The sequence below is a fragment of the Onychostruthus taczanowskii genome, unplaced genomic scaffold, assembly GCF_017590055.1.
Source record: "Onychostruthus taczanowskii isolate IOZ18803 unplaced genomic scaffold, ASM1759005v1 scaffold53, whole genome shotgun sequence".
In the NCBI taxonomy this organism is placed as follows: domain Eukaryota; kingdom Metazoa; phylum Chordata; class Aves; order Passeriformes; family Passeridae; genus Onychostruthus; species Onychostruthus taczanowskii.
Genome location: NW_024502902.1, coordinates 4,042,703 through 4,065,419, shown reverse-complemented (window position 1 = coordinate 4,065,419; position 22,717 = coordinate 4,042,703). Strand labels below are relative to the sequence as shown.

Sequence of the window (22,717 nt, the reverse complement as noted above, 5' to 3'; positions counted from 1 at the left end):
CAAACCTTTTAGGAGCAGTTCCAGCCCATTCCTCGCAAAACACGGATGCCCTGACAAGGTGAAAGAGACAGCAAATTTTCCCAAGCTAGTGGTCACCAGTCCATTGATAGTGGCAGAAGAAGTGCCACACAGTGACAGACTTAAGATCCATCCAGCCCATTATCTTCTTTCTAATAGCATCCAAAAGTGTGGAATCTGTGGAAGGACGCAAGAACAAGGTAAATGCTCGCTGACTTTCCTCCAGCAAACTAAGCCAACTGATGTCTCAGCTTGCAAAGCATCCCTTGGACAAGAGCTGCAATGCTAATTTCTTCATTATATGGAAAAAATAAGTAGTAAACCCTGCTCTTTTTTCATACATGGCAGCCAGTTATTTCCCACCTACATTCTAGTAAGTGAAAATGGGAAAGCTCCATATTTTAGTTGCCTTACCATCCAATCTTCTATGTACTTGTCATATACCTTTATTTCTGACAGCTCTTTCTGTAAGTGAAGATTTCATTTCTTCACATAAAAAACCTGCTACATCCCTTTCATCATCGCTTTTATCCTTCCCTGTACTTCTGCTAGATCTGCTAAAACCTTCAAGAGATTTGCAGAATTACCACTGCTATATACTCTAACGTAATGATATTTGTTGATTTATTTCCCATTTCTCATTTTTAAATCTGCCTCACTAGACACAAGTCTGCAAGTGCTGACAATCTGCCTCATATTCAAAGCAAACTCTTGATGTTAAATGTCAGGGTTTGCAACCTCAAGACAGCAATTTCTAAGCTGAGTTGGCCAAACAATCAGCAGCAAACTACTTATATGAAGCTAGTTCTTCCTCATGTCTACCTGCTCAGCAGTATCAGAAAATAACTGATGATATTCATTAAACATATTCTTCACCTGAAATACGTCACATGAGCAATTGTTTTAATTACTAAAGGGATGAAAAGTAATTACAGAAGAAAATTCTGCAAATTCAGTCTAGACAAGAAACACCCAAGGGGAAGTCATCATTATAACATCTTCCATGTGTTGCAAAAGTCAGTTGAGGAATCCCTGGTGTTGTTGGCTCTCTTCTTTCTAAGCCCTTACTAGATGTACAAGGCACAGCCAAATGACCAAGCACATTTCCTATCCTTGCTTCTGAACATGACATATATGGGCTCCCCACCACAAATGTGTCTTCTTTGAGAATATGAAAGTCAATATCCCTTTATGGCATAGTGGATGAGTTAAATACATTTCAGTACAGCACATCAAGAAGCAGAGACACTCTGAGAAACAGAGATGCTCTGTAATTAAATAATGCTTTATACTGGTTCATGACAATGTAACACCAAGGCGACAGCACCTGCCATTTTCAAGTGAAGTAATTTACATAAACTTATTCCTCTACTTCTATACCTCCAGCTGCATTCCATAATTTATACAGACATATAAATTCTTCCCTCTGACATTAACAAGAGAAACAAGTTGAATAATCAGCTTGCAGTAGTAAGTGCATTGCATTCACTATCAAGCAAGCTTTTTTAGTTCAGCAGATGATTAATCTTCCCTCTGCGGGTAGAGTACCAGGAGATGCAGAGAGCTGACAATTGCTCTCGGCTTCTGGCCATGCTCTCCACACGCTTACCTTGCAACAACAGCATTTGCTGGATCCCTCCAAGAGCTGCTCTAATTCATTAATCCAGCAAAAGAATTGGACAGCTTTCTGCCAGGTCAGTGAATTAAAGTGGCTCACGTAAGGAATGCCAGAGACAGTAAATAGGAGTGGGAGTTTGCGCTTGGAGCCAGATCTCTCCTTTCTGACAGCAGTGAATCTCTTAGATCAGCTCAGCTGCCAGAGGTACTGCAGCCTAATTAGCATCTCCCCTTGCAGCTAACTGTGCTGGGTGTTTCCATTAGGGATAAGAGCACTAAGGTAAGTCAAGAAGGGGGAAGGGGGAAGAAACCAGGCAGCCCAGAACCGTAAGTGAAATGCTGAGTGTCAACTGTTTAAGAGAAGGGCTGCAACAGGCAGACCAAGTAGGCCAAATAAGGTCCTGTACCTCAGCCTATTTTTAATCCAGGTCTTCCAGCTGTGCTTTGGGACAGTATCGAGAGAAAGGACAGATACTTGGACATGAAGACCGAGAGGTCTTCCTATGACATGCCAGGCAAGAAACAAAGCCCCACAGATGAGGCTTGGTCCTAAAATAGAAATTCCAAAATATGAAGCTGTTTATATTACATCAACTATTGTGCCAATTTCTTTTCTATGCCCCAATCCTGAAACTCCGAATGCTTTCCACTACATCCAAATCTCCATAACCAAGCTCATCCTCAGCTCATGACACCAACCAGACAGTCCCCTTTGTTCAGGGTTTTAGACTGCATATGAAGGCATGGACTTCAACTCTCAAACTTACTTTACATAAGTTCACTGCTGATCACTGACCTCAGGCTCCCGGACCACTGTCTTCTCACTCCAACACTACCGCTAATCTCAAATCATTCTAGCTAACTAGCCAGGTTTCTGTGAAAAGGTGCTCCCACCCTGTGTCTTAAGGACCATGTTACAGACCACATTACATTGCTGTGTAACATCCCACCAACGAGATCAAGCCCTCTTTCTATTAGCGACCTTTAAGCTACTCCCATGTTCTTTGTTACTTCTGCAATTATCCTAAAGGTTATCAGCCTGAAAAGCAGGAAAGGTCCCTATCTGACCACACCTTTTGCTATCTCCCTCTGTCCTGCCAACACGACCAATCACAGGCCTTGTTCTTAAAAGCAAGCAGGGAACTTATCTGTTCCGCTGAAGGAATTTCTGAATCATCCCATGGGAGCACAGGCTTCAAGTCAGCAGCTAAAAAGTCCACTGGCTGTTGAGTGTGGGGTATCGCCTTCACACACGTGACAAGCAGCTGTGCTTGTCAGTCACAATAATGGGAGGGAAGACTCATACCTCACCCGTGACAGCTTTTTGGTCTATTAAAGTTAGCACTGTTGTTTGAGCCAAGATGGTAAAATGGTTAAAGGAGAAGATGCCTTAAAGCATAACAGTCTAGTCCATATGGACTGAATGTGTGTGTCAAACACGTAATAGCCAACACACGTGATGGACAAAATGCTTAACATTAGCTGTAGATGTTTAAGATGAAATAACCAACCTGTTCTGCTGTATTTTAACAGCATTCTTTAACTTGAGTAACTACTAAGCCTTCTTGCTTCCCCTAGGTCCTACATCATTAATCAGCGTACTGAGGAGAAAAGTTACAAGGAATTACATCCTAAGGCAGCCCACAAAATGAAAATAACTTCACAGAGGACTCCTAGACAGAAAGATAAAGAGACTTGGAAGATCCAAGTAGATGTGAAAGTCTGGTGTGAGAAAAGCCTCTGGTTGAGGTAATTTACCCCTGCTCCCACAGGTTTCTTCATGTGCCACCATCTGGGATCCTCTGGGTTTGATCAGTCCCAGGCACAGCAGCCACAGCAATGCCCTTGTGTGTGCCCCTAGCCTTTCCCAGCCAGCTATGGCCACAAGCCTGACTCTGCATGCTCAGCTTGCACGTCTTTAACCACATCAAACAGTCACTCCAGACATGCACACCTGTTTCCAACAGCCAGTACAAGTGCTGTGTGTTATTCAGCCTGTTTCTAGGATAACCCCCTGCCAGTCAGGCTCCTTCCACAGACTCCTGGCAACACCGCTGCCTGCCAGCAGTCTCCCAGCAACACTCCCTCCCACACAGATGGGCTCCCAGTCCCTCCTCGCAGGCTAGCCACAGGCTGTGGGCTCCTTGGAGCCAGCATTAGTTGATGAAACACAGAGCTCAACCCTGCAGAGCCACAGAGATGGCTCCTAATATGGAAGAGGAGCAGGAAGGCTGGCAAGAGCTTACATCCAAGGTCAAGGCTAACATCATTTCCATTAAAAAGAAATGCTCTTAAGCTCTGGACAAGGATGGGAACAGCAAAAACACATGGAGAAAGCCACTGCCCTGCTTTTTATTCCATGTTTCCAGCTTCCTCATCCAACTGGCAGTGCCTGAGGCAGTTGTTAGCTGGAGATGGGCAACCCAAATCTTACATGTTGGAATGGTATTGGAAAATGTGGTGCTAAAATGATGACTTCCATTTCTGCACACTGCATCAGCTCTTAGTTTTATTTCCTGTGTGGTCCTTTCTTATCTACTTTTTTTTGCCAAGCAAGGCACCCTAAGCTCCTTTTGCGCACTACCAATGTGCCTTAGAGAGTATGTACTTTTTCAAGATGCCAAAATTGTGGCATTCCCAGGAAGAAATCCAAGGTATCTTATCGAAGTCACGACCAATGGCGCCAACCATGCAGCCACTGCCCACTGCAGAAGGAGCAAAGCACACATCAGGAACCATTGAACACTTGAGCTGGCACTATCAGTTCCTCCAACTGTTGGCACTGAATTCATTCAGTACTTACCAGGGAAAAAAAATAATCTCTACAACCCAAACACCAACTACAAGTAAAACTGAAAGCATTAACAGATTAAATCCGCCCCTGAGCGCCGAAGGCTCTCACCATAAGGCTCTTTATTAGGAAGTTAAGTCTTAACAAGTGGCTTAAGGGATGGATAAAGCTTTCCCTGGGATAATCTGCCAGCATGTTGCCCAGTGCCAGTTCCAGGCCATGGAAAGAAGAAAGAAAATATATAAGATGATGAAAATCTTGGTTTGGTAAACGGATGACCATTAACTGAGAGCTCATCTCCTATCCTTGATCCCTGAAGCTCCCTGCTATCTTCAGAAAGTCAAAGAAAAGTAATTTTCTACTCTGTTAGCTTCCTGAAAACAAAACCACATTGGGATTACACCTAAGATGCATGTGCTCACCCTAATTCTTTGTACTGTCAACCCTCCAGAATTTGTCTCTATCGCATCTATTTGAACCATTCGCCAATTAACAGAATGTAATTAACACTTTTGTAAGAGACTGTCTTTGGACAACGCCACCATGGTAAAACAACCATGATCATGATTTCAAGTACTACTGTTCTCTGCAGGCACCAATTTACAAGGGGAACATGCAAAAGGGGAAACCCAGTAATGGAAGGTCAGAAGCCACGTTTTGTTTATAAGTCTCTCCTTTCAAGTCTACTGCTGGTTTGCTGCACACTTGAGAAACAGCAGCCTAATCAGTGGCTGCTTTTCCCCAGAGCATTGTGTCGTTCTGGCCGGGCACCCCTGTGCACTTACTGCAAGAGATCCGTTCTGCGTGCTGGCCGTGTTCGTGCTCTGCTCTCCATGCGGCTGCGTGCTTCCGTAGAGCGTCAGATTGTGCTCGCTGGTCTGGCCTGCATAGTCCTGAGTGTGTGGCACCCCATACTCTGTGGGAATCCCATTCTGTGGGGGTGGCGGAAATGGGATTGTGGTGAATGGCTGCACCATTGCATCAGGAGTTGCTGATGGCTCCTGGTTACCCTTAAGAAAGAAAAAAGGAGAAAACAGCTTTATACTACAGAAGATAGGCCAAAACATCAGCCTGAGAAACAACACACACGTTCATGTGAATATCCCACCCACCGTCACCATAGTATTCCACAGTCTTCTATTATCTCTCCTATCAAAAAGCACATGCCTTGCTCCTCTGAGCCATGACACTGTTTTCTTAATCTTTTCAGGGCAATTTTCTTGCTACTGGGTGGCATATAGCGAACAAATTACAGGGTTTGCAGATTGCATACCCCTGTGATCTCACACAAAGCTTTACACACAGTAAGGTATTATTTCAAAAGAGGGAAGAGGCACTCACACATTGGAACAGAGAAGGAAACAGAGAAGAATGGGGTTTCTCAACATCCCTAAAAGTACCATAACTGGGTCCATCTCCTCCTGCCTGACCCTCATTGCTCACATGCAACCCCACAAGCAAGCACATCATGTGGTTCAAAGCACACCTCTCTGTTATGTTACAGTGATAAAAAGTATAGTTTTTAAAATCCATCTGTGCAGAAGCCCCCTCCTTTGTCCTGACAGCACTGCATACGCAGCACAGGTATCTGTTGCTGGAATATCCCATTTGCTTCTTGCTGGCCATGCAGGAGACACCAAAGAGCTGTAGGGAAACAAGCCGAGATCGCAAGCCAGCCGCACAGTCACTCTTTCCCAATCCCGAGCATCTCTACAATCACGCAAGGCATTAATTACCCACTCCTGCCTCAGCTCAGGGTATCCCACCGAGACCTCTTGCATAGTGGACTTCCTAGAAGCTTTTAGCGCTGTCTTAGATGTAGCTAACACCAATCAGATGACTCAGAAACAAAGAACTGACCATGCAAAAGATATCCCCAGAAGACAATAAAAATACTACCCCACCATGTCAGAAAACCACGAGAAGGAAACAAAAAAGCATGCAGCCCTACAGCCTCTGCAGGGATCTCACCAAGGGGGGAGCTGCATTCAGCCACCCGGGGTGAAGGAGAACAGCCTTGACATTGAAGCCCAACCCTGGGAAGCCCAGGCTGCTGCACCGCTCCTACTGCTTTCACCGCCGCAGCAGAAAAAAAATCCACAGAAAAGATTTATGATAGGAGGGCTGTTTGATTTATGTGCGTGTCAACAGACTAATCCTGATTTTAAATTTTGGCTGCTGTTCCAGCCCTGGGTCCTCCCCCACAAAGCCTGGAGGTGCTCGAGGCTATTCTGACACCAGCATGCTTAAATCAATGGAGTAAAAGCGAAACAGACCTTATCCCATGGATAGGAAAGGCAGAGTGGGAATTACCAAGCAGCCTTTCAGCAGAGAGCATGCAGGGGCTGACGGACCTCCAAAGAAGCCGGACAAACCTTTCAGTCCCTTTATCAGCCTACCTGCAGCTTTCCCTTCCGGGCGGAGGAAACAATGATAAACGCAGTGCACCTCCAGCCAGCACCGGGTCATTCAGACACTGGCTGAATCCCAAATTTGCTCTGACATTAGTCTATCTGGTCTGCCTCCCCTGGGGGCCACGTGGCCACGCGCTCCTGCAGCTGGGGAGAAGGAGAGGGAAGGGCATTCAATACCACTTAGCAGAGCCGAGCTGCAGCCTTGGCCCGTGCTGAAGAAGGGACGGTTTCAAGTCCAGCCTTGCTGCCTGCAGGAACACAAACTCCGCAGCCTTATCTGAGAACGAAGAATTCAGGCGAGCATGCCAGCCGCGGCTGGTGCTCAGCTCCTTGCACGCACTCCCCCAAGCAGTTGCAGCCCTGCGTCGCGTGCTCGCAGCTCTGCGGAGGTTTTTTCACGCAACAAGCACATTTTCTGAAAGCGGGACAGGATTTTTGTTTCCCCCTCAAAAAAGGAGGGCAGCTCCACCAGTCCTCCGGTTCTGCTCATTCCTTTGCTTCTCAGCTTCAAAGCAAGCCGCTTCTGACTCCACCTAACCCATCATCAAGATCTGCAGAGCGAGTTCTAAAGCAGGAGGCAGACAGACAAAACGATGGCCATCCCACTGCAAACCAGGTATCAGGAATCCTACTGCTCACCTGCTCAGACCGTTTATCCCCTGACACGACAGCTCCATTCTGTCCATGTACTGTCTCCTTTCCAAGCTCTTCTGTTGACAGTATTTCATTGTATTTGATGGTCTGCGTTCTTCCCTACAGCCCACATTGTCTGCCCCCCATTCTTACGTTTCAAATAGGAGCTAAATAGGAAACTGACTTTTTCTTTTCAATAAAAAATTTTTCCACAGGAAAAATGGAGGAGCAGAAACTATTTTCAGTCTTCTTAGAACAAGCTAGGTTTCCAAGCCAGCAGAATCCCAGGTCAGAGGAAGAGAATGCTGATTAGCCCCAAAGAAAACCTATTCTGCCATCCTGTCAACAGTGAAGGGCTGCTCCCCAAAGGACAGAGTCCAGCATTCTGTACAGCCTCACTCTTAGACTGTTTAAAATGCCAGCCCAGGAACCTTATATAATCTTATTTTCAATGTTTTTACCCCTCAGTTAATACTGTTCCTTCCAGTTTAAATGCATTTCAACCTTTTAAGTATTTTCTCTGCTTTCTTCAACTATCTATCTACAAATGTTTGAAGGATGAAAAATACTTACTCTCTCCTCTGTTGCTTGTGGCATTTTGATAACACATATTTATTTTGAGTTTTATCACACCTCTTAAGCCAAAATATCCTGGTAACTTTATTTATTACTTCTCTCTGACCTTCCTAAGACTTTTCAAAGAAGGATTTCTGGTGCAGAAGAAAATGCTTTTAATACCATTGTCACTCCCCCACTCCTCAAATCACACTAACATGCAAAAATCATATATTTTATTACAAATGCATCCTTCATTTAATGTCTCAGGTTATCTGGAGATCTATCATTATTATATTTGTCCAGGTTTCATCATCCCATGGAGTATCTGTATCTCAAATTATTTTTCTCTTGATATGATTATGGACATATTTCCCGTCTGATTTTTTTTTTGTAATTTTAATTTCCTTTGATGCTTTACAATTACTTTTTTCCCTGTTTCCACTAGCGTCAACAGAAAAGGACTCCTGATGAGATCTCTGCAGGTTTCACAGCATACTGATATCCTCCAAACCCAGAGGAGATTCTACCTCTTCTGTTATTCTACCAAATTTCAACATTTACACAACACTTCATATTTTCAAGAGCTAACACAGAACACACACACACACAAATCCCATTAATCTTCAAATACAGAACCTGAACTCCTTTCCCTACTTCTAAACCACCATGTAATATTCTGCATTTAGGGGTGCTGCTTGTCACACTTCTCAGGAGGTTACAGAGAGAATGGAGAAACCTTCACATTTCCAGGTAAAGGAAAGTATTTTGTCAATCCAATCTTGACATACCTCACTGCATTGCCAATCCCACCTGTTTTAGCTCATGAAGATGTCTTAAACATTTACTCAAATGCAACAAGAAACCCAGATAATCATGTCCAAGAGCAGTCACCAGCCCCAAACTTACACAAGGATGCCACCACAGCGCTAGGAAAACCTGGGTGCAGCTCCCCACAAAACCTACTACCATCTTAAACTTCTGTGATGGTATGAAGTAAATTTTAATCCATGCTCAGGAGCAGACAGGCACCTCTCTTGGCCACAGTGCATGGGGCTGGCAGTCTCCAGAAGATGAGTGTGAGGGACATTTGGTTGCAGGAATAGTTTTGGCATTTCCAGATTAACTGATTAGCTCTGCCAGCTTGTGCTGCCATGCACCAACCATGGTAACTGCCATCCCATGCTCAAACTGGGAAAGGCTGCCCAGTGCAAGTGAAACAGTGCAATTAACACACATTCCCTAAAAAAATATTTAAAAATCACACTTCAGTAGGATGTATGTCAACCTATAGTTCAAAGAAAAGCAGTAATTCCTGTGTTTTCTGTTCCTTCTGATGCTCTCTTCCCGCAGATATCATTCGTTTACATCAGGTAGGAATTCAAAGCAGCTGCCCCCTTGCAAAATCTGATTCATGAGCACCCAAGCCCTCAGGGCACAAGAAGGATATGGTTACCCATCTGGGCTCTGCTTTCAGGCCCCTATTCTCAGCCCTACAAAGGTCCAGTCACGTCCTTGCAGGTGCCAACTTTCTTCCTCAGGTCAGGTGTTTGCCTACACAGATCAGTACAAACCGATCCCACACTTTGTTTAAAACACAGATTAGCTAAAGCAGTGAAAAATCCCTCATGGAGAAACATTTCTAAGAGCTGGCGCAGCTTTAAGTTAATTAATGAACTTCGCAGCTCCAAGCTAAGCAGAGGAACGATGAGTAACCGATGAGTAACTGCACGTGGCGATACCTTGCGGAAGGGTGGGAGCTGGGGACAACAACTCAACAAGGAGCAACGTGGTTCAGCAAATGTGACACAGGATGAATTCTTTCAGCAGACAGCAGGTGGTGATCCAAGATCATGACACTGGAGCGCCAAGAGCAAACACCAGAAATGCACACAAAGGCCTCCTGCTTCCATAAAACTGTCAAAGATCAGTCTGTTCTGTGAAGGAGTGGTTTTGTTTTCCTCATTAGAGAAATGGTTTTAAGTAGAGGAACATGAAAGGATCCTTACAGCAATGCAGCTCCAGATCTCTTCTGTATTGCTATGTCATAATATGCATAGAAAGTAAAGCCTAACCAGCCAAATAAAAATTATACCCCTGGTAAAGCTAAACTAGTAAAATTTCTGTATAGATGTGGCAAACTGCCACACGGTAACTGGTCTGTGCTATCCATAACCCTACTGTGAGTCATAAGCACCACAAAAAGGTGCAGGGAAATGCCACAGCGTATAAACATCAAACAATCTCTTAAAAATGCCTTTGAACTCTGCTGTCCCCCAAATCATTGGGATGTGGGTATAAGCCTATTAGTGGAATGGGGTTTCTAATACATATGTCTTCACGGAACTAATTTTATGAATCCTCAAAGCAACTGACTTGCAGCTAACTGAGGCAATTAACCTGTTTGTGAAAACCAGAGTTCCAGGCTACGACTGTTTGCTCTTTGCACTAACCTAATCCCTTCTGTAAACAGCGAAAATGTTTGGAGCTGGGATCTGAAGAGCCTGTCAGGAACCTGGATCTGCCACCCACCCTCAGCTCTCTGTAAGAAAGGGATCCTTCTGAGTGAAGGGAATGTGGGGACCATGCTGTCCCTCCTAGAACCCAGGTCACAAACCCAGGGATGCAAAATCACACATGCAAAGCACTGCTCCCTGGCTGTACAACGGCAAGAGAGAAAGGGCTTACCATACAAGGCTGCTGCTTAGAAGCATGAGATTAATTAATTAATTAATAATGGGCTGTGTTCCCCCCCCTCCCCTTCACACAGATCAACAAAAAAGCTGCTGTAGCGGGGTCTTTTTCCCAGCCCCTTCTAACACAGTCTCCCTTCCCAGATCTCAGCTGCAGCTTCAGAGGCTCTGGCTGGAGCTGCCACCGTCCCCCCTCCAGCTGTGCACTCCTGCCCTCTCTCCCCTGCCAGCCTGCCCACCACTGAGCCCTTTCAGCACATATCCCAGGGAAAAAAATTACTCACTTTTTATTGCCAGGTTAGTTTTGTTCCCAGTTAAGAGCGCTGAAACAGCTTGGCAAGGAGCTGGAAGAGAACCACAGCCAGAAAGGACAGGGGGTGGAGAAGCTGGGGAGGGAAGGGCCGTGGGCACCAGCACTTGGATGAGCTCAGCTGCCAGGGAGCCGCAGTCTCCAGCGTGCATTAACCCTCTTCTCAGGCAATCCCACACTTTGCCTGCTGATAACAAATGTATCAACAAGCACTTTCTTCGCTAATGGGAATGGATACAAAGCAGTGGGAATGATGCTCCCCACATGCACCAGGAACTCCAGTGTTATCCCTTGCCAAAAAAACCATGGGCTGGGGTATTCATTACACCAAAGACAGATTCCACCCTACACTGGTGGCTCTCCTGGCTCATGGAACCTACGCCTGGGTTTTTAAAACTCTGCTTTTGCTCTTTAGGGCCATGAAGATACTCAAACACGAGACAAAGTGATGTACAGAATGATGAAGTGACGGCTTTCCAACACCCCAGATACCCCAAAACAGTGACTTGGCCATGCCAACCCTGAAGGTGCCCACAAACACGATACAAGCTTTCTATCCCAAAATGAAGCAATAACACTTTCTCCACAGTGGCCATTTCATCACAGATTAGCTTCCGAGTGGGAAGAGTGGGTAAAATGCCTACAGGAAAGAAATCTGGGGTGAAAAGGATCTAGACAAAGGATATAACCATCTCATATCCTTCATCTTTGCACAAACTCGTTCCTGGGTTCAGAGGGGTATGTGACCCTAACCTGACACCCACTCTCCACACTACAAAGGCATTTCTGTAACTCCAGAGAGCAAAACTGACATGCCTGTGTGTCTGGGACACAGACTGATAAAATCAACACTCTTTCTTGGTATGGGTTGATCATAAAAGCACCTTGAAGAGGATCACAGTAATAAGGGGTTTTGTATTTCATCTGCACATCTGGAGCTTGATCTTCATTTGATCTATGACACACTGGTAATAGAAAAGGATGCTGGATTTTGACTCTACTGTCATGGGCACAAGAGCAATTCCTCCTGAATCCTCCCAAAGGCCAACTCTAAACCTAGATAGTTCTGGAAAAATCTGCTGGAATTTTATGGCAGTTTTTGTTAAAATAAAGTGAAGTTAAGTTAATGGGTACACTTTTTAAAATTTAAATCGGATGAAATCGCTCAGGAAATGCCTTTTCCACTGGGTTAAGTTAAGCCACGATAAGCTAATCGTGCACCAGTCAAAAAAAAAATCTAACAAGAGATGCCTGCACTCACACTTGCACCTAGCTAACCATTTAAAGGCATGTCTCCTTCAACTTCCTGGTGCGAGCTTGCACTAGATTATCTAATCTTGCCCTTCCTAGATATGTAAAGCAAGGGAAGAACAAGTTATCTTCCAATACACATGCTATCATTCCAGGCCACCAAAAAGTGTTCTGTAAAATAAAGCAGCTGGCCTTCTTTTTTTTTTTTTAATGTGTTTAAGAACTTTATGGAAAAGAAGTTCAAGCCCCCCTTTTGTAGGAAAGGATAAAAGAAAATTATAGTCTTATCTTACTGTTATACACAGGAAGCACTCACTCATCCCCACACCATCATCACTTCCAGTAATGGCCAACTTTTGCTCTACCCCTATGCACAAACACAGGCTCTCATGCACACTTGGTAAGATGCCCTTGGGCAACCTGCAAAGAGGCTTCCTGTTGGATACAGCCAAAGCTTTAGGGTTACGCAACATTAATAATGCCCAGAGCCACATCTACTTACCAGCCTGAAACATACCTTTCAGATTTTAAAAAGCACTGACTTCTGATCCTGAAATCTACATTATTCCCCACTCCAAAACAAAGTTAAATGTTACTGGGACAAAGGCCCTCCACCAAATGCTTTCAATCCAGTCTCTGGGGTTGATTAGAGAGAATTGTGCTTCGAGACACGAGGGTCCCAACATCTGTTTACATTCCATATTAGGAATTAAACTACCTCTGAGAATTACTGGGGAGAAGGGGGTAAGGATGGAGAACAAACGAAGAAGTCACCAGGATGGATACATCTTCAGCAACAAAGCCGGGAGTTAAGAGAAGAGCTCAGGCTCAATGCTTTGGTCCAGACTGGTCCTTTAGCACCTACCCTGGTTCTTCTTCTTCCCAGCTCTGCAACATTCCAAGTGACTATTTTCCACTCAGCATTCATAGTCAAACATTCTTGAGGAAAAAAAAGATTTCCATAAGATGACTAGCTTTCAACAAATCAGCACGAAAATAACGTCTCAAAATACTACGAATCAAGTCCTCCATAAATCCAGCAGGCACCCAGGGTGGTACAAGCATGTCCCACACAAGAGAAATTACTGCTCTGTCAGGCAAAGACGGCTAAGTTCCTTCTCTGGGACCAGAATTGAAATGAGTCATAGCTAAGGAACAGCGTGCTGCAGATGTGTCACGTATGTTTAATCCAAGCTAGCTGCCATCAGCTATTCAGCAGATTAACAAACCAATCACACTCTCTCCATTGCATGACTGTGGATCCTCTCTCAGGGAAGCAGCAAAAAGCAGAGGCCAGCGGTGGGGAAGGAATGGGTAACTGATTTTCAGGAGAGGTCCATGGCTGCAGCAGGATATCTGGGCACCATATGATATTTTTGATGGCATAGAGGACCTGCATGTGTTTGTTTTCTGCCTTACTCCAGAGACAGCTAAGCAATGGTTCCCGGTGCTCCTTAAAAAAAGGACTACAGAACATGGAAATATAACAGGGAAGAAAATACCACCTGGTCCCACGGTATCTCTTTACCAGGCTGGCAAGGTAGTGTCACAGTTACTGTCTCCTCAGCTAATTCTGCAGTCAAATTGCTCACTTCAAACAGCTTTGTTTCAAGGGAGAGGGTAACTCGCCAACTGATGTATTTCAGAAAACCAGTATCTGCTTCTCCAACCCCAATCACAGACCTAGCTGGACAGATAAGCAATTTTTCATCACATCTCTGCTCTGCAAATGGACTACTGCTCTGTATCTGCAAGTATGTCACCAAATCTCAGTGAGTGTGGAGAGTTACTCCTGCAACCTCAAGAACTCAGATGGCTTTCCTGAATATTTAAATCCTCATGAAACTCACTCAGCCCTTTAGAAAGATTTGTATCTACTTTAGTGACAAGGATTTCTCAAAGCCCTCGTTATGCGACACAGCTATCTGCAATAGACTCTTCCAGATCTCTCTATATTTCCAGGATTTTGAAGATCACTGTTGGTATCAGGCTTTCCTGTCCTTCTCTTCCCTGCTATGAAGGCAATGAGCTGAAGGAAGCAGTGAGCTGTGCAGAGGGGCTGCTCTGAGCTGACCTGGCTCCTGGAGGAAGGACAAACGTCAAAGCCCTGTCAGGCAGCTTCACTTACACTGGCCCCTTCAATTCCCCAGATTTCAACAGACAGCAGGGAAATCTTCCCGCCTGCCTGCACTAACTCCAGCACCATACAAAAAAAAAGCAGCCCTGCCTCTGCTGCCAGCGCAGGAGGAGGAAAAAGGGAGAAAGCGCCGGGAAGGGGAGAACACATCTGGAATCAATTGGAGAGCGCTGAATGCCTTGGAAAGAACTGCAGAGCTGGCAGAAAGCATAGCGAGGAGCCGCGTGTTCGGACGTGACTCTGAAGCAAAGGTGGAGAACGAGACGTATGCAGCATATTTAAACACAAAACCAGAGCTCCTCTTGAGGCTCTGGGGTTTTTTCATGCAAGCAGCTAAACATCTCAGCCCTATCATATTTTCACTGCCACTGGCCTATCGTGGGTACGCTCAGAGTTCAGTACAGAAGACAGGAGATGAGATGAGGCAAACGGGACCCATCTGTGACTCGAGTACCAGGACTCAGTCACGCAGCAACAACATTATATCAAGCTGCTCTCAGGGTGCAGGGCGGAGGAAGTCTGTGACTGACTTGGCACACATTTCAGAACAGAAATTTGACGGTTTAAAAACACAGATTTCTTCCCACAGTTACTTTCCATTCCAGCATTCTCCTATCTCTTGCTAGTCATTTGTTCCAAGAGTAGTTTTCCATTTTCAAAGAAGCCTCCACTTTGTGTCCTGGAAAGCAGAGGTTCTGGAAAGGAGTAGAGAGTCACAGAGAAGCAACTCACCAGTGCAGCAGCCTGGTACAGAGTGACTACAGCTTTCAGATATATTACCAACCTGAGGGTGTGGGAAGCATTGCTACTTGGGTACGTGGCCTTGGCCAGACAAAAAATAAGATATATGCCTCATTATGGAAATTTTAAAAATGGAATTTAAAAATTCAAAAGGGAACATGAAAGAGCTACATAAATGACCCCAAGAATGGAAAAAGCCACATGGCTGCACACTGAAAACCTTGAAAAGCCCAATTTATTTTGCTTATCATTAAAAAAAAAAAAAGTGGTAACTGATGATTTTTTTTAAAGTATATTAATTGTGAGGAAAATTAAGTAGATGCTAATAATATTTAATCTAATGAAAAAAGTCATCATGAAAACCAATAGCCAAAAGCTGAGTCTGATAAATTCAGCTCTGGTAAAACACACAATTTCATTTTGTTTACTGATTTCTAAACGACAGTCATTAAATCACCTGATGAGAAGGACTCAGTCTTTTCCATCTTTTCCGGTTTTTGTGCTGAAAACATTATGTCACCCAAAACAGAGGTACCTGAGTGAGACATAATGGCCTACAATGCAGGTACAGGACCTAAAGCCAGACCTATAGGGCAATATCCTGAAAAGCTAACAAGAACGGGTGGAAGTCAATGCACATAAATTAAAGCTGATTAAAGTAAGCAGTGTACACATTTATAAGCATAATAACCTCACCTCATGGAGAGGAACAAGCTATTGAAAAGCATAGGTCCAGTTTTGTGTACTACCTCATATGACAAACTAACAATTGACCTTGGAATCAGGGGCTGCTCTTCCCCTCCCCAGCTGTTGTGAGATCCAGTCACGCCACAGCCATTGCCAGAAAATTAATCCAAACAATAGTCATCTGTTTGGTCATAAACTCAACTGTCTCGCTTTGGATCTGCTTAAGCACAATGCCCAAAGCGGTGAGGAAGCTGAGCATATGGCCAGGGCACAGAGACAGGGGGACTGTTCTCACAGCAGCCCACAGTTATGCTACATTAAGGGCAACTTTGAAATGCACCTGAAAGCCACTTCATCCCAGAACAAGGGGCTAGATGGACATGTAGCACATGCTATTGCCACCACCTGCTTCACTTGTACTTAACTTCTAGAGCATCCCCACGTAAGCCAGCATAAAGCTGGTTCATACACAGTGAATTTGTCGAGTATCTCAGGAAAAATTTTCCCATTGTTAGAAAATCCTTTTAAAGCATCTTTTCCCCAGGCCTTTCAGCTAATGTATGTTTACCACATTCCTGCTGTAACCACGAACCAGTATAGACTTCTTCCCTGCACAGGCCACCTGCACAACTCATAGGTAAAGCTCGAGGTGAGTGGCACCTCTGACCACCTTTTGAGCGCCTCTTCCTGGGCTGGCTATCACTAAAGCAGCTCCTGCAGCCCCCACACTCAGCAGCACCATTGGAAACATGCTGCTCCCTTGCCACCACCATGTCAATGCCCTGGGACACATAAAGCATGTGCTGGTTTAACAGTAGCAACATGCAAAATATTCACATTAAACTACTGCATGTCACTGGCAGGCCTACTTTTAAACCGCTCTATTTTACTGAAGCTAAATCAATAAACCTTAAAAGCTAAATTGATATAAGAGCATCTCATGTCAGGGCATGTCTGTCAGCATCTGCAGCTCCCGTAATGTATTACTACGTGAGTTCCCGTTAAGTTGACCCCTCCGTAATTCTCAGCAGATCTCCACCTTCCACAGCCAAGTGCATTAAAGGTCCTTTTTCTCCCCTCTCCTTGCACACCTACAGAAAGACAAAAACACAGGCTATACAAAACTTAAGCCCTTAAACCTAAGCCAGTTGGTTTGCCCTTCTGTACATCCCCTTTCACACTCACAGTGTCAGGCTAAACAAAGCCCCTCGCTCCAGGATACAGGCCTGGAAAAAAAGCATTAGCATCTGGCAATCCAGAGCAGCACTCCAGCATACGGGCCTGAGAGCAAATACAAGTCTCTGGCACCAAGAGCAAACACTGGGACATATGCCTGAGTGCTCCTGTCAATCTTGCAGTGGGGGAATGCCCGCTTTTTTTTTTCATATATTTTTATCATATTACTGAAAGGAAATGCCAGGGACTGCTGTGGCCCCTGTCCCTTGAGGCTCCACTGCTGCCATCAGGCTGCACTGCCTTTGCAGCAATGAATATTTAAACAGGGCAATAAATATTTCAGAGCACATTCATCCCAATAAGAAGTCTACTACCATAAGAGAGATGAGACAACCACACAGGGCTGGGGCCACTCCCTCTTCTGCCCCTCTGGCTCCCACACCACCTGCCCTTCCTTGGCCCTACTTCCCTCCAGCCCTCAGAAGGCACCTGACAGCTTCAAATATTCATGAGCACAGTTCCAGTTACTTTCCAAACAAGCAAAAACACCTGTGAAAAAAGTAACAAGGTGCTCTCTTTCCACAGAGGTGCAGAACACAATTAGATCAAGCTGTGCTTTCACCTCTCCTGGGGTTTCTGGCTCTTGGGTGCTCATACTTGGGAAGAAAATAATTTGCTTGAAGACCCCACAGGGTCTTACATCTTTAAATATTGCACCTTAAAAGAGAAAAAAACCTAAAATCACCAAACCCAAAGCTCAACTAGCACCTGGTTGAGAAACAGTATGTTACAATCTGTCTTTACTCCCCACAACTCGCTCCCTTAACTTCAGCAGTGCATTTATTCAGGCATTTCTCGGGTGTGAGCAGCTCCACTAGCCTCTCAGTGGGATGCTAACAGTTGTACACAGGTTGGCCATCACTGGCACAACTAAAATCAGCTAGAAATCAAGTTTAGGATGTAACAGAAAACCCATTCATTTACTCAGCTATCACCTGCTTCTCATTCATGTACTGGGGGCTATTTTGACTATGACAGTGATAAAAGCTTGGGGTTTATAAGTAGGACCTTAGTTATGCTCTCATGTCTAAACTCCTTGGTTTTTAAAGATAATTTCAGGGGGTAATTAATACTCTACAGAAAATCAAAACCACATATGAAGATATGTATTCAGAATCAAATTTATAGGGCCATGAAACCATGCAACCAGACTCAAAAATTATCTTTTGCAGCAGCTTCCACTGCGTATCCACCTAGATTCAAAAGACCTAAGATATTTGCTGCTCACAGAGCATATGGACAAGGCCTCAGAGAACAAATACACCTACTCTGAGTGAAATGAAGCCAAAAAGATACCCTCACAAACAGCAACCAAAGGGTTATCCTGAACGACAGACACAAGCTAGTCTGCCCGGCTAACTGAGCTACACCATGGCATCTCCTTTCCAGGTAAAAGCTTTAATTAACAGCATACAGAAAAAGAGTAATCTCTGCCTTTAATGGCACCCATGGATCATCTTTTAAAAGACTATGGTAACCAAACCGCAATCACAACGTGTCACATGCTGTCAAAGGTGCCTCTTGGACTGTGCAGGAAGACACTCTTCGTACCTGGATGCTGGCCCAGCTCAAGGTACAAGCTGGGCACCAAATGGCTCAGCACCATCATGGCTTGGGCACAGCAGGGAGCATGCAAGGGTATGCAACGACTCAGCAAGGTCTGCAGATGCAGTCTTGGATTAAACTGCTAAATTCCCCTGCAGTCTCATTTGAGCTGCTTTTAGACCTTTGAAGGAGAACAGCTGGGTCTTTGCTATGCGCAGGAAGGGCCCTGCAGCACTCAGAGTGAGTTTTCTACCGCAAGCCGGAGCTCCTGCTATTTCCTCCTTGGTCCTCATAGCCAAGGGAAGAGACCAAGGCAACCCCCAAGTGCTGGGCAGCCTTCTTGGGATGGCCAGTTTCCTATTAATGAAATTCTCTCTCATCCTCCTGCTCTGTGGCACGAAACAGCTCCAAGGTGAAGTACTGAGCCGTCAAACAGCAAAACTCCTTTCCAGACAGCATTTCAAGGAAGAGCACCTGTCTACTGATAGGTAGATCAATCACCTGCCACCACCCTCTGTCCCTTCTGCTCCTGAAAGAGCAGAAGCATCCCTTGGTCAAGACTGGCCATCAGCCACGCCACCAAAAAAAATGCTGTTTACATTAAAAGCATAAAATAGCAGGCACAGCAGTGTAATTCAGAGACTGACAACAATCCTGCTGCTTTGCCAGCGGTGAGTCCTGGGATTTTATATCTCTGCTTCTAACTACCACCCCAGCTGTCCTTCGTATATAACTGAAAGGATCCAGTCAGAAGTCAGATGCAACCTGGCCCAAAAAACACCTTGTACTTTCCTATCTTATTAAAAGACCTCATACACAGAGAAAAGAAAACATTTTGGAAGATGAGCAATTACCTCACCAAGTAATTTAGAGCAGGAGCCACCATTTTACAGCAGACATCAAAATAATGAGCACTCCTCTGCTGACTGTGCAGCTCCATGTTATTCTCATGATGGGCTGCATACCCAGCAGCACGTTAACATGGAAAAAAAACAGCATCTGATCCCACACAAGAATAAAAAAATACCTTTTTGATACCATAAAAGAAGCATCAGAAAGGAAAACAACATTTAATTCTGTGGCTCCTGAGGACCTCTCATGACTCAGAAAATAAATGCAAACAGATGAAAAAGTTAATTTGGATCATATCAGCTTCACTGGCATGCAAAGGGCAGAGCAGGCACCCCGGGGAGAGGGAGGGAAAGATTTGCCATAGATCAGATTACTATCACTGACAGCTGACCTAAAATGCCTCAAGATTTGACCAGACTCTACCCTATCTGCTAATTTTCCAAGGTGCTACAGTCTCCTTTAAGAGATACAATGTGTGAAACATGTAACACTGAGGTTACATGGGGAGGAAGGAGATCCTGCAGCACAAGTATGTAAAGTGGTCCAGACAATAATCCTCACCACATTAAGACTAGCCCAATTAAATTGAACAAGAAGAAAGCAGAAGTGAATTGTTCTTTTGAAGATGTAGAATTTTCAATGCAATGCAATGAAGACATAAGGAACCAGAATAATTTCTCCGCAGTCTGAGGCTACTGCATGGGACAGACAGACAGGCAGCTGCTCTGTCCTAAAAAGATGCTCCTTGAAAACAGATGTCTGTCTGTAACCCAACACACTCACAGCTTGCTGTATGGGCTCCACAGTATCTTTCCCTGGATGGGTCAGAACAGCCCACAGACACCACTGTCAAACCTGAAAAATGTCCTTCAGCATCAACCCTCAACTTGCTTTTAACTCAGCCTCGTTTGATGGGATCTGAACTGCCCAACATCACAAACTGAGCTTTACTTCTGTCCTATTAAATTTTTAGGAAGAGTTTCTGCTCAAAAGTGGCCAACATCAGCATGAGTAGTAGCCCTCAGCAGCCAATATAGTCATTGTTAACAGAAGTGTCCTTGATTTGCTAGGCCTTCAACATCCACTAAACGATTCACAGGAAGACTCATACATCTGAAAAACTCCTTTAAATTCTTTACTATGAGAATTGCTCTTTTAGCTTCCTCTTGCATGTCTACGACATAAAGCCTTTTCAGTATTTCAGTATTTGGCACCACAGGGCACAAGGATCACCTCAATTTTACAGCCATGGTTGATGACCATAAAGGAAAATGTCTACTGCTCTGCTTCTGCTGGGTGCTACCAACATCAGACCTAATCAACAGATTCACCTCCACGCACTTCGGCAAGAGCAGGTCTACCACAGCTGACCTCACATGAGGCACAGGAGCAGCTCACACAGGCACAGCAATCCCCGGCAGAAATTTGGGACAGACACAGCTGAAGGCAATTCCCAACCATTTCACAGCTGAACTCTTGAAGATGTCCCTGCTCATTTCAGACGGGTTAGACTAGATAACCTTTAAAGATCCCTTCCAACCCAAATCTTTCTATGATTTTAAGGTTTTATGATTGGCTACAGGAACACTGTTCTGCTGGGATTGTCTGAACAGTAGCCAGGAGGCTCATCAGAACTCTGCATTTAAACCATGTCACTGGATCTCAGAATAATTATGTAGTGACACACAGAGCCTCACAGGTAACCTAGAGGCCTACTACACTTTTGAAAGCCACTACAGCCCTCTACAAACGCCCTAGAAGAATAAAATTTATCTTCCTCTATGCTCTTCCAAAACATTAGGAAATTCCTATTACTCAGTTCTAGCTATCTTCTTCTCTGTGTTACAAATAATACAGCTCAAAGTTTCCTACCCACCCACTGAAAAAAAAAAAAAAAAAAAAGCCACTGGCTTTCTATACACTTCTGCTTTAAGAAGAGGTCTGGTTGGGAGATGCGTTCTTGGCCATATCAGCTGCCAAGCAGGACCCCAGCCACTCATCAGGCAGGGAGGCTTGGAGCTCGCAGGCAGGAGGGCCAGGCAGGCACGGATCTGAACAGAGATGCTTGGGTCTGCAGCCTTCAGTGCAGCTTTCTCTTGACTTCTGTGCAACATTTCCAGTAACTCCTGCAGCCCACTGTCAACACCAATTAAGAGTACTCCTAACAAAAACCAAAAAACGTTCCTGAGAAATCACAGTTGAGCTGAAAGGCAGTGACTTTACTGTCCCTTTCTCACCTCCTCACAGCAGGGCTTGTTAGAAGACCTTCATTTTGTCTAGGGCCAAAGTCACCATCAGGCTGCTCAAAGCTACAGTTTCAGACTTGATGGAGAACAAGGATCATGGATCTTTAATCTGCTTAAACCCGATTTAGATTCATCTCATTGAATAAGACAAAGTATTCAGAAGTCTCGCTTTCTGATGAAGCACTGAGATCTCCACAGTATTTTTTCCACCCTTCAGAAGTCCATGTTCCCAGACAAATTCACTCTCACAGCCCTTGCAGCATTTTGATCAAAAGAGGCTTTGAAAACCTAGAGTCCCTCAGAAAAATTCTCTTAGGATGAAGGTTTGCAACTGCCTTTGGATGACCTAAATTCTTTCCGCCACTAAGAGAGTCAGCCCCTCCTTGACTACACCACCTCATCAGTCACACTTAGCGTATTCACAGTCTGTCACCCATGTCCCTGTGAAGGACACATGGAGCAAGGAACTGACCAAAGCTCTCACCAGAGCCTTCAGTCACCACCTTCCTCATTCCTCTATCTCACCACACTACACTCTTTGCCACAGACTGGCTCCATCACACAGTCTAACATGACTCTGAAAAAGTCTTTACACTTCCCCAACCAAACTCATATGAAAGGGACTCCTAGAACTACTTTTCATCCCTTTCCCACTGCTTCAAGACAGAATGCTTCATCCTGGAACAGGGTAGAAACAGACCTGAGAAAAGATTTGCAAAGCCAATGTAGCAACATTAAATAGCATCACACAAAGAAAAAAGGGAAAGTTAAAGCAAATGAATCTGCATTAAATATTTGAGCACTAAGCCAAGCTAACATAGCACAATATCTCATAGCCAGCCAACAGCCAACAAATTGATTAATTCACTAATTTCACCAAATAAACATGGTGTTCCTCCTATACCTTCTGACTCAGGCTGGAAGGATCCTTTTTAAGTTTACATAGATTTAAAACTATGCCTGTTGAAACTGAAATCCTTTCCCTTGCTGC

The 22,717-nt window shown here is 44.6% G+C and overlaps 1 protein-coding gene across 25 annotated transcripts in view; it reads right to left on the bottom strand.

Moving 5' to 3' along the window:
* Window positions 1-22,717, bottom strand: part of RBFOX2 (RNA binding fox-1 homolog 2) — a 171,784-nt gene that overhangs the window by 55,867 nt on the left and 93,200 nt on the right. For all 25 annotated transcript variants that reach the window (XR_005953537.1, XR_005953538.1, XR_005953539.1 and 22 more), the window contains one exon: window positions 5,212-5,436. Coding sequence is in view for 13 of the 25 variants with exons in the window: in XM_041416645.1 (XP_041272579.1) it covers window positions 5,212-5,436 (225 nt within the window). In the remaining 12 variants the exon portion in view is untranslated. The remainder of the gene's footprint in view (window positions 1-5,211; window positions 5,437-22,717) is intronic.